General features: G+C 33.3%; 1 protein-coding gene across 2 annotated transcripts in view; it reads left to right on the top strand.

Moving 5' to 3' along the window:
- AJAP1 (adherens junctions associated protein 1) overlaps positions 1 to 8,443 on the top strand; it is a 290,328-nt gene extending 281,885 nt beyond the window's left edge. For both annotated transcript variants that reach the window (XM_063435413.1, XM_063435415.1), the window contains exon 5: positions 8,214 to 8,443. In XM_063435413.1, coding sequence (XP_063291483.1) covers positions 8,214 to 8,289 — 76 coding nt within the window. In that variant the 3' untranslated portion in view covers positions 8,290 to 8,443. The remainder of the gene's footprint in view (positions 1 to 8,213) is intronic.
- The last annotated feature ends 5,174 nt before the right edge of the window (positions 8,444 to 13,617 follow it).

The raw sequence follows: 13,617 nt of genomic DNA, 5'->3' as shown, positions 1-13,617 counted from the left end.
AATTAAAGAAACCTCCAAAGCACTCCAGGTTTAACAGAATGCCCCCTGATTATCACTTAAAAAAGTAAAATTTTAAAAGAAATCAGTTATTTTCTAAAGAAACAAGGTTGCATGGTTGCAGTTGTTAATCGGACTCACGGCAGGGTGTTCTTCCTGATTGCTTTGTGCCCCATCACAAAGTGGGAACATGAACTTCTTATAGAGAAGCTTTGAATTCTGTATTTCTCTATGAGAAGGATTGATGGCACAGTAAGGAGATTTCCCCAGTATTGATTATCTCCTAGAAGACAAAGCAAAAATGTGGTGAGGCATTGCCTCGTCACTTGATTATTGATAAGTTAACTCTTTTCTTGGCCATATGGGCCCAAGACTTCCCAACAATCCAGTGTTGTAAATAAATGTATTTATTTATAACACTGACGTGTTCCTTTAAAATTATATTTCTTGGATAAGCATTGTCCAAAGTTGTATCTTGGCATTTGTTATATAAACGTAAATCAGTAAGGATGCAGGCCAAGACTTGGCTTCAATAAGGACTTGTTGAAGCATAAAATAGGTGTCATTTTTCCATCCAGTAAAAACTATTTATATACACGTGTGACAATCCAGCAGTGGATGAGAGAGATCTACATCTACATTGCTCACATTCCAGCAGACTTAGTTCTGCTTGATATATTTCAAAGTGATTAATCAACGAAAACCTGCAAGTAACCCTATAAATTTCAGTTATTGCTTTCCAGCGATGTGCCTAAATATTAAAATTGTTTTTGCAGATATATAGCAATAAATAGTGACTAGCGTTGCATGTGTCCTTAGTATTTTTAGTTCTACTTTCTGCATTTATGTTAGAATATTTTGTCTGATATAAAAAAATCTATTTAGGTTTCATTTACCACAATTTATTTTCTTGATATTAATGAACTCATGGTTCTATCTGGCAATAGAACTTTTTTGTTAACCTTATTCAAACAATTAAAGATAAAGTAGACATAATAATAGAGTTGTGCACATATCCTTTTCACCTGTGATGAGCTAATAAAATTCCTATTAAATCGACATCCGAACAAATTGATTTGTCATCTAAATCCCAAACAGATCAATTAATTTAGGTATCAATTAACAGGAATTGTATTTAGTCATCACAGGTTAAAAAGATGTGTGCACAATGCTAATCCTAATCATTATCACATAATGTAATTGCCATTTTAATATATCTGTATTTTATTTTAGAAATTGTTAAATATTAAATCATACCACGCCATACATAGGGTGAAGGAATAAGTGGAACAATTTGACCAATTTCCATGATTATCAGATGATGGGGCAGGACAACGTTCTCAGTTGCCCCTCCTAATACACATGATTTTTGTTGAAAGATAGCTACCATTAGTCCTGAGGACCACTGCTTGTTTTAAAACGTATAATTAGTTAAAGGAACACTAGAGGGTCAGCAACACAAATATGTATTCCTGACCCTAGAGTGTTAAAACCACCATCTAGCTCCCCTGGTCCCCTCTTGAATCCCTAAATATAGTGAAATCTTTCTTGTTTTCAAGTCTGCAGCTGCTGCCTCTGCCTCTGACCTGCATGCTTTCTGCTATTCAGGAGCAGAGACAGAACAAATCAAACATAGCCCTGGCCAATCAGCATCTCCTCATAGAGATGAATTAAATCAATGCATCTCTATGAGGAAAGTTCAGTGTCTGCATTCAGAAGGTGGAGACATTGAATGACAGTGCTGCTCACTGTGCATCACTACCCCAGGGAGCACCTCTAGCAGCCAGAGTGGTCAGTGGAGTTATCACTAGGCTGTAATGTAAACACTGCATTTTCTCTGAAAATACAGTGTTTACAACAAAAAGTATAAGGGGAATGATTATACTCACCAGAACAACTGCAATAAGCTGTAGTTTTTCTGGTGACTACAGTGTCCCTTTAATAAACAAAGAGGGATCTCAAGATTATCTAACCGGAATGCATTATTCCTTTAAGAACGTGTCAACTGCTGGATTCATCAATATTTGAAATGGACATTATAGGAACCCTGACTACTTCATCTCAATGAAGTGGTCTGCATGCCATGTCCTTTTTATTCCTGCAACTGTAAAAAGTGGCAGTGCTCACATTGCAGGGCTAAAATACCTCTAGTTGCTGTCACATTAACAGCCACTAGAGCTGCTGCTGCTGAAATAGCCAAATACAAAACTCCGCTATTTCATTCAGATGGTGTCATAGAGACCATGTGTTTGGCACAGCACGGCGTTTTGCAACACATGTGCACTAGCATACCAATGTTTTCTTATGTGAAAGTATTGGATTGACTGGGATCATCTAGGATTTCAGTCAATGAGACACATCACTGGATGTCAGTTAAGTAAATTCTCATTTTAAATCCTCACAAAAGGGATGGGGTACAGTCACCTGTAAGTAAAGAAATACTATAGCATTAGGAATGCCTGTTTGTATTACTTTAAAAAGTTGATAATGTACTTATAAAAAAAAAGGGATTTGTGTGCTAAAAATTCTTCAGGTAGAGCTTGAAAGGAAGATAATCTTGACTTGTAAGTTGGCAACCACTTGCACACATTTATTGAAGTGTTAATGTTGCTGCCAGAATCTGTCAGTTTAAATCACACCATTACTTATCTAGAGAGGCCAAAATGAAACATTGTGGCACAAGTAATACTCTTTGTTGGTCTCTGCTCAACAACTGAAGGTGAAAAGGTTCTGCGGTTCAAATCAAGAATAACACTTTGCATTCATACAATTTGTACCCATTTAGCAAACTCCTTTACAGACAAACACTGATGAAAAATACTTTATATTACTACCTGTCTGTAGATGTATATCAACGAATCATTATACCTGCCATATCGTTTATTTTGCTTTGCTTCTTTATCAAGACACTGGTACAGCATGACAACCAAACAATTGATTTGATATTTTATATAGTTTTCATCCCTGCAAAAGTTATTGAAATAAATTATTTTCTAAAATAAATAGCAAGAAAAATGTAATTCATATATCAAGCTAAATTAAATCTAGTTGCTTGGACTGAATGAAAAAAAAAAAAAGTAAAAAGTTTCTGACATGCAATTAAAAAAAATAAACTTCTAACTTAACACAATGCAGCTTTAACCCCTTAAGGACACATGACATGTGTGACATGTCAAGATTCCCTTTTATTCCAGAAGTTTGGTCCTTAAGGGGTTAAACAACCCCCTAGATAGCATTGGAGACGTCACTGGGCAAACCTTGCAGAAATAAAGTGCAAAAGATACCTGGCACAAATGCTGTCAACTGGCAAGCGTTTTATTTTTACATTTTAAAACCATTAGGCCAGAGGATCAGAATTTTTTTTCCAGATAACTTTTGTATTTTCGGTATTTTCGGTATTTCTATTATCATTTTTTATGTCACTGTTTCTATTTTGTAATTTCATTTGCCCAATTTAATTGAATACAAGAGTAGACCATCCCTTAATACTTATTAGCCAGTATGTGAAAGGGGTTGGGTTTTGGTTTGAGGGTTAATCGCTATATGTCAGGTCCCTACCCAGTTATTGATCAAACTCCATGCCAGCACACTTGGGGTAGAGATGTGTTGGGGCGCTATTTGTTAACAAAGGTCTAAAGAAAAATATCTATATTACCTAGTTTTTTTTTGAATAACCATTTGTTTCTCTCTGGTTTACTGATCAATTAGGGTTATAGTAACTTATGGCATTATTGGCCAGTTAGTTGGTTAATAGAAATTGCTTTGACATTTTATTCTTTAGAGCATTGAATAATTGCAAAAAAGGCAGAAGGCAGTTACTTCACATTAAATTTTACTGTAAAATTATATAACGGTCTCCTGCACCCCTTATTTCTCTGCAAAGCATCCTGTGAGGATATTTATGGGGTAATACATGTTTAAAATATATATTTTAAAAATTTATAAAAAAATAATTTAATAACATTTATTAATATCAAAAATTGATATTTTGACACCGTTTTCCCTTGATTGATTTAAAGTGAAGAGATACCCACTATTTTTACTCTTATAGACCCTGGAATACGTTTATTAGAGGATCTGTATTTCACACATTAATCACAACCAATTATAAAATTAGTGACTATTTAGGTATAACAATAAGAATATTATATGTCAACAGTTGTGACAATAACCATAATTAAAGATAACTGAATATCAACATATCCAGCAACTGGAGTTGATTAATTTCTAAAGGAGTTACACGTAAAGTTACAAATAATTCCTCTAGAATTTAACAGTTATTCAACAATGTTATAGGAATCTTTTAGAAAACCTTTAGATGCTGACAGCTTGTTAGAATCACTCAGAGAATTAGCTCACTCACGGCTGGCTACAATTCTCACAGGCTAAACACTTGAATATTACAATGTCTCTCACGCAAATAGTAAATTTAATTATTAATTTCTTCCATCCAGCAACCAAAATAAAAATTGTAATCAAGTTTTATACTGCAGATGATTAATGTTCCTGATTAAATATTAACTATCCCTAAATGCAGATAGGTCAATATATATGTATAATAACTTAATATCCTAAACTTGGCAAATTACCAGCGATTTTACGCACAATTCTCATTCCCCTGTAGACTGAATCTTGAATGATACACAAACCCCTTATCTAAATATGATTTCAAAAGTTTAAAATCTGATCAGCCTTATCCAGGTATATTTCTACTTTTAGTAAAAATTGAATTAAAGCAGCATATTTACCAGCTTTCTTAGTAGAAATTTCTTTAGACTAGGAGCTATATCCCTTTATTGGTGTGTGCAAGTAGACAGTGTTTGGATAGAGAAGTATAGAAATATAGAGGTAGTTCTGACTAGAAAATAATTTAACTAAGTACCAGAAGTTCAGTTGGAAAGAAGTTTAAAGTCCTTGGATTCAGCTGGAAAAGACAGTGTGTTAAGTGTGTTCAGGGTGTGTTTGTCTGGTCTTATTTGATATCTTGCATTCAACACTCTCGATCTGACCCTGGATCTCCTACTCTGGATCCCCTCATCTTTCTCCTTTGTCCCCAATTTTTAAAGAATTTCTTAAGTTTTTTTTACGTTAATAATTTAAAGTGACCAATGGGATTAGGTGGGTGTACCTTCTTCTACTGATTGTCTTACAGACATTGATCAGTAGATGGCATTATAGCATCACAATAATTTCTCATTACGAATTACAACTGCCACTTTGTTTATGGGGTTAACTAAATTTCATAATGCACATGAAGTAAATGTCTTATCGTTATGGCACATCCATCAAGCTAACTGTCAAATTTTGTTAGACTCGCAGTCTACTTTTTGGGCCATAAAGTATATTTTTGACGCATTTGGACTTTGGTTCAATTCTCTTACAATGGGTTCTTGTAGGAATCCCATTAAATTTAAAAAGTAAAATTAAATACTTAGGGAATATATCTTCCTGATAATCCAGTGTCTGGTTTTCTCAGTTACACGGTCTTATTGTACACATGATATATATAATATATTTGATAATATTGAAATGTATTCATTAAGATTCCATCTTTGAATATTCATTATTATTAACATAGGTACTATTTATTATGATTAAACATAATTATAGTTAGTGTATATTATATATATATATATATATATATATATATATATATATATATATATATATATATATATATATATATATATATTTCCTTTAAACCCAGAATGCAACACCGAGCTTTGCAGCTTCAAGTCGGAAAACCTTTAGATGCGATATATATTCTCCCTCTCTCTCATATAGAGATATATATATATATATATAATATATCTATATATCTATATGAGATATAATATATCCACCCTTGTTCTAAACACTTAGGTTTCTTGTAAGAATATACCTTATCTCTGGTCAGTGTTTAGATAGTCACATTCCACAGTTTGGTCATGCATTGAATAGAGCGAAAAAGAAACAAAATATGCCTCTCTTTTGCATTTTCTTACAAAAGTAGTGACTTTCACGGTGTACATTTTGAATTCCAATCTAATCACAGAATGTCTGTCAACAAAATACCTGACAATCCAGTATAATAAAAGTCCTGAACCGTATATTGTTATAAAATATAATGTTTATGCCTCCTTTTTAGCATCAGAAAGTTACAATCAAAATAATGTGAGGAACAAATAGAGATTCCAATGTCACTGACATCACCACTTTGCCTCCCCACTTCTCTGACTGTCCATGGAATCAATTAGGAAGGCCTTTGCCTTTGATAGGCACCCAGTCTAGCACTTGCTACCCATTCAAAAAAGGGAGTAAAAAAATATACATCCATTTTTCACTTAATATTATTATTTATATATTTGGCCTTAGGCAAAGGACAGGGTTCATCATAGTAAAAATAATAAAGATGTCCTCCTGAAGAGCAAGTTTTATCAGAGAGTATAAAAACAGCGACTGGATGAATTCTTGCAAAAGCATACTGTTCAGGTATATAATAGTTAAGGTGTGGGTTAACAGTTGCTTGATACAGGATAGATCTGACTGCCAGTCTGGGGTTGAGAAGGATTTTTTTGCCTAGTTTGTTGAAAAATTGAAAGAATTTCAAACTGGGTTTTTTGCCTTCTTTTGGATCAACAGCAAAAACAGATGTAAGAAAGGATGAACTTGATGCAAGTATTTTCAACCTATGTAACTTTAACTTGGTAAGGTAAGACTGCATCCAGGACTTCCTTGCAACATAACTTAATTGCCATAAAGTTTTTATAAAGTGGTGTTCTAATAAAATTCTAAATGAAAAATGAATGCATGCGTGAAAAATATGTTAATTTTATTTTCCACAAAATTTGGCAAATGTTTTGAAGCTGTGATTAACTATTCGCATGAACAGACTCATAAGACCCATATGTAAATGCTATGCTATGAAGTAATTTATATTGTACACCAAGCATGCCACCACAAAAGAAACATGGCTTGGTAAAACAGTTCATAAAAATAAAATAAAATAAAAAAATGACATGTCTATAATTTGACCATAAGTCTAATTTAGGCCTCCATTTAATATTGTTGAACAAGCTTTAATATTTTTTGTTATGTATTTTTAGATAACCTTTTAAAATTATTTAAATATTTTTTTTATATTTGTGTAAATTTACATTTTAATGTGTTTTTATTAGGAAAGGGAGGTTGAGCAAAGCATGGCAATCATAGTAAGTACAAGCATAGCAATAGTAGCAAAAACCAGTATGACATATTTTCGAACAAATACAATTAACTCCAATTATTTTGTGATGTGCATAACTAAAACAAAGCTGTACCTTTTTTTTATTATTTATTTTTTATTTGAAGCTCCATCACCCTAACATTGGTGTGGTCGAAATATAAAAGGTTAAGAGAAAAAAATATCAAAAATAAATATATAAATGTAAAGCAGAAATTAAATAAAAATAATAATCAAACATTGTAAGCTCTTTAGGAGGCTTAAGTTGAGAGTACCAGATAATAAATACGTTATTAAAAAAAAAAAAATAGTAAAAGCTATTAAGCATACAGAAATTAATGCAGAAAAGACAATTATGCAACATTAATGTCAGAATTTACTTACAAGTTAGGGAGGGGGGCAAATTGGAGTAAGAAAGAAAGTTGAGAATAGTTACAATAAATGTTTGATGCTGGTCAGAATGGTTACATAAACAGTGACAATTTGTATGTCAAAATAGAATGTAGTAGAATGTATAGATGTAGTTGAGGTATGTAGATAAATAAAGTTTCGGGTTACATTACCTTAATATGTCAGTATTAATCTAATTAAAATACAATGTGTGTTTGAATAAAGACAAGTATTGTCTCCATGGGGACAAGATCTTTTTTATAGGAATTGACATTGCCTAATTCATCAACAGATAGTTCTTTCATATTATATACAAATTTAATTTTCCTCAGCCTACTGAACTCAGGGACATCCTTGCTCCACCTCCAACTTGTTTCCATATATATGATATATATTTTTAAAGTCTTTATAAAAATATTAAATCATTTGAAGATCGTATCTATAAATATTAAATTGAGGTCTTGGTTGATCATATGTTGTATCACTACACTTGGGCACTACACTAATATGTATAGGTGTAATGAGTTTGAAAGTGTAATGTTATTTTATTAATATTTTCTGCAATGTATTGCTTATAATGATAGCATTAAACACTGTCCTGTAACATTTTCTTGATCTATTGCAGGAACACAGTGCATCCAAGAAGACAAAGACCCAGTTGGTCTGGAATATTTATCTCGTGCACCAGTAGACCAATGTAATTAACAAAAGCATCAGAAGATTCACACTTCAAAAGGAATAGTTCTATATGCTCTGCAAAATAATATAATTGAAAGCCGGATATATGGTGCCATGGCTTTCAGGAATATTGTAAATCGTGTACAGTTAAAGAGAAACATGTGAGCACAAACTAGATTAAGAGAGCAACATGGTTTTGTTGTAGTGACCAGTATTCCTCTTTGTACATTTGTACCACTTTATTACAATGATTTCCCTGTGATATTACTTCTAATAAATATGGTTTGATCTTTATTGGTGTGCTAATTTTGAAGTAGTACTTGGTGTCTCTATGGAGTTTCCCAAATGTTTCATAATATTTGCCAGTTGTGATACTGCAAGAATCTGTACTCCCATCTTGCTGTTTATGATTATTTTATGGGCCATGTGGTGACTAAATACCACATTAAGCAGGTGTAATGTTTGCATTATTAAAAGTCTTTTTTTGTAAGATAAACAAAGTCTAAAAGAATATTAAACAAAATTGCATAGCTTATAGACTGGCATAGCAGACTCTTACAAGCAATCCAACCAACATGACATTTACGTTTTTATAAGTAGAATTAATTATTGCTAAGCTTTGCAAAATAGAAAGACACTCCTAGCAACATAATGACTTACACAAATAGTGATAATTTGATGCAAGTATGTCATAATTAGAGCATATATGTATACTTTTATAGAACGTAGATGTAGTCGGGGTATTTAGATACATAAAAGTTTGGGAGTTGCATACATTGGTATGACAGTTTTATTGAAATTAAAATGCAAGGTGAGTGTGAAAAAAGTACCCCTATTTGTTGGAAGAAATTTTAATATTGGTAAATTAGTTTCTGAAGATCTCTACATACTCAATGTGAAATAGATGGTGGAATATGTAAATGATGAAGGACAAGTGAGTTTTGAGCCTGCTTTTGAACTCCAAAAGAGACATTATCTGCAAATTGCTTTTTCAAAGTTGAAGTCATACCTGTACTTTCCTGGAAACCTAATTTAGGTTTAAATAGGTAGTATATAGTAGAATACAAATCAGGGGTATTTATAGTAAATTACAAATCAATTTGACAACATTTCAAGTCTGATGTTTAGTCTCAGTGACAAAGTTATGTTTATTCACAGCTATGATTAACCCCTTCAGGACCGGCCTGTTTTTGCGATGTTTGTACGTTAAGGACCAGAGCAGTTTTAACACTTTTGTGGTGTTTGTGTTTAGCTGTAATTTTCCGCTCTCTCATTTACGGTTCCCATACAAGTTATATATTGTTTTTTTCACGACAAGAAGGGCTTTCTTTACATACCAGTATTTATATTATGTCATATATTGTATTTAAAAAAAATAATGAAATATGGTGAAAAATAAAAAAAAAAACATGTTTTTGGACTTTTACTTGAAAAATCTTTTACTTATCTACAAAAGCTAATGAAAAAAACTGCTAAATAGATTCAAAATTTTGTCCCGAGTTTAAAAACACCCAGTGTTTACATGCTTTATTGCTTTTTTTTGCAAGTTATAGGCCTATAAATACTAGTAGGAAATTGCTGTTTCAATATATATATATTTTAAATGTATCAATAGTGACATTGTTACACCGTTATCTGTCATAAATCCCCGAAACACACCTAACATGTACATATTTTTTAAAGTAGACAACCCAGGGTATTTAAAATGGGGTATGTCCAGTCTTTTTTAGTAGCCACCTAGTCACAAACACTGGCCAAAGTTAGCATTTATATTTGTTTGTGTGTTAAAAATGCAAAAACCGCTAACTTTGGCCGGTGTTTGTGACTAAGTGGCTACTAAAAAAGGCTGAACATACCCCATTTGCAATACCTTGGGTTGTCTTCTTTTGTAAATGGTATGCCATCATGGGGCTAATTCTCATTCCTTGGCTACCATACGCTGTCAAAGGCAACCTAACCAATCTGACAAATTTCAATAAAAAAAAAAAAAGTAAAATCAAGCCTTATATTTGACCCTGTAACTTTCACAAACACTATAAAACCTCTACATGTGGGGTACTGTTATACTCAGGAGACTTCGCTGAACACAAATATTAGTGTATCAGAACAGTAAAATATATCACAGCAATAATATCCTCAGTGAAAGAGCTGTTTGTGTGTGAAAAATGCAAAAAACTTCACTTTCACTGACAATATCATCGCTGTGATATGTTTTACTGTTTTGAAACACTAATATTTGTGTTCAGCGAAGTCTCCCGAGTAAAACAGTACCCCCATGTACAGGATTTAGGGTGTCATAGAAAGTTACAGGGTTAAGCACAGTGCTAGCAAATTAAATTATCTGGACTTTTGGCCTGGGTTGGCAGGCAGGTCCCTCAAATTGCAATCATTAAAATTACTTAATTAGGTAAAAATATTACATAAATATGCACGTAGAATTTTAATATATATACATATTTATATATTTGACGTCTACGTGTATATTTATGAAATTATTAATGTAATTTTGTATGTGGACATATGTATATTTTGTATTATTTTTATTTATTTATTTATACATAGATATATATATCATTACATTCTAAGTGTATTTTGATATAAATATATATATATCAATATCAAAATACTGTTAGAATAAAATTGAATATATATATATAATTTTTTTTTAATTATTAAAATTATTTTTATTTTTTGTTATTTATTTTTATTAACATATTATTTGTATTTTATAATAATATATATATACCATATATATAGTTATTATATATATTGTATATATTCGTGTGTAATTTAAATATAAGTGTATTTTTATATTAATATACGTATATATAAATATAAAAATACACTTAGTGTGACATTATATATATGATACATATACATATATTATATATATAGATATAATACATGTATATATATCATATATATATACACATATTATTTTTTTTTTTCACTGATTTCTTTTTTTTTCACTTTATTTTTTTATTTTACACTTGCAGGGAGACTGCCTGTCAGCACAGACAGTCCCCCTGCAGGCAGATACAAAGACCCCTATTGCGGTCATGTGATCGAGTGATCACATGGCCGTGGGGTCCAGATCTGCCGAGGGGGGACTGCCCGGGCAGACAGGCAGTCCCCCTGGACCGGGAGGAGAGCTGATCGCCGCCGTGGGACCGACGGCGATCAGGTAAGTAGCCCAAAACCGTTATGACGGTTCAGGACCGTCAGCGGTCCAAACGCACGTTTTGCCGCTGACGGTCCTGAACCGTCAGCGGTCCTGAAGGGGTTAACCTGGGAAAGATTTCACCTAGAAAAGGGTTTGCCAAGTCTTTAGTCAGGAACAAACATTAGATATATAATATGTGTGATATCTAGCAGGTGTCAAATTACATGAAAAACAGCATTAAAGAGAGATATGTATAAAATTAACATGAATTAATATGACAAAACAACAGGTGATAAACTGCGCCAAACAGAACTGAAAGAATCACACGGGTATCCTCAATCTTAACAATAACCCAATAATATGTAATAAATTATGTATATACGTACTCTCTTTAGAGTAAAGTGATTTTGTATTTCGGTACCAGGAAAACCTCAAAATAAAACAGTAATACAACAAAAAATAGTGTTATATGTCTCAATGGTTTTACACACAGTTAAGTAAATAGGTGTGTCACTCACACTTTTAGGAGCTACTGAGAGCTCTGCTGTTAAGCGCATTGACGGTACAATCCCCGTCTTGGGATATATGTAGATCCACAATTTTATGTGTCCAGTACGACTGCATCATATAAAATAAAGGAGAGAAGGTCTACTAGTGCAACATGTTAAAATATATAAGATGCATAAAAGCAAAGTATCCTACTTACACTTTGGAGATCAATAAACTTTCTCTAGTGGTATAATCACCGCTCGAGGATGTGCAGGATGGTGGTATAATCCACACCCGAGGATGTGCAGGAACAAGGATAGTTGTTCAGCAGCAAAACAACAAATTGGATATGATATTGTAGACAATTAATTTGTATATGTGAATATATATATATATATATATTGTTAAAAGTAATATTACAAGTAAATAAAATACAAGAATAAAATATATTGATATAAATAACTTCTCTAAGGTCACACTTTGTGTGTTTCTCCCAGCAAGGCTTCCTCAGTCATGGATTAATATACATTTTGTGCTCTAGTAAACACACATATATAGCGATCATAAACAGTGTACATACAATTATCTAAAAAAGTGTACTATAAAATATCCAAGCATCTTAAGTAGTGATGTCGCGAACATGACATTTTCCGTTCGCTAATGGCGAACGCGAACTTCCGCAAATGTTCGCGAACAGGCGAACCCGCCGAACCGCAATAGACTTCAATAGGCAGGCAAATTTTAAAAACCCACAGGGACTCTTTCTGGCCACAATAGTAATGGAAAAGTTGTTTCAAGGGAATTAACACCAGGACTGTGGCATGCCGGAGGGGGATCCATGGCAAAACTCCCATGGAAAATTACATAGTTGATGCAGAGTCTGGTTTTAATCCATAAAGGGCATAAATCACCTAACATTCCTAAATTGTTTGGAATAACGTGCTTTAAAACATCAGGTATGATGTTGTATCGATCAGGTAGTGTAAGGGTTACGCCCGCTTCACAGTGACAGACCAAACTCCCCGTTTAACGCACCGCAAACAACCGCAAACTGTCCATTTGCACAACTGCAAACTCCCCATTTGCACAAGGTTGGATACCAAGCTAGCCATGTCCCGTTCCTTGTCCTCACTGATGTCATTGAAGGTCTCTTCCTCCACCCAGCCACGTACAGCACCAAGGGTCCCCGAAAGGTGACAACAAGCCCCCTGTATTTTTTTTAAATGCACACGTGTGAAGGAAACTGACTGCGTTTATATTACAGTCAAAAAAGATTTTTTTTTTTTTAAATGCAAGCTATTGTGACACCAGATATGAGTGGTGGCACTGGGACCACCTTAAAAATATTGGATATCGCTAAAAATTATGATCACTATATACTTTCTCTACAAACCTCTAAAACGAACCAAACTACTCATCCATCCGCTATACTAGTTTATTCCACCTAGAACTAGTGCCCAGTTAAAATACTTGACTCTTACTTACCCACACTCAGTCATTCCACACACATTTCACCACTACTCTCACTGAATCCCTCTGACTATGGCTAAATTCATCTTCTACATCAGAACACTACTCCTAAGATTGGGTTGTATCCATGTCTCGGGTCTTTCATTTAGATTAGGGGCAGCTTCGGTCTCCTTCAACACTGACACTCTAGTGCATATTATTAAAAGATTGGGCAGATGGAAATCCTCAG

The sequence above is a fragment of the Pelobates fuscus genome, chromosome 11 (assembly GCF_036172605.1).
Source record: "Pelobates fuscus isolate aPelFus1 chromosome 11, aPelFus1.pri, whole genome shotgun sequence".
NCBI lineage: Eukaryota > Metazoa > Chordata > Amphibia > Anura > Pelobatidae > Pelobates > Pelobates fuscus.
Note: the sequence above shows the minus strand (reverse complement) of the source record. Positions and strands in the feature narration are given on the sequence as shown.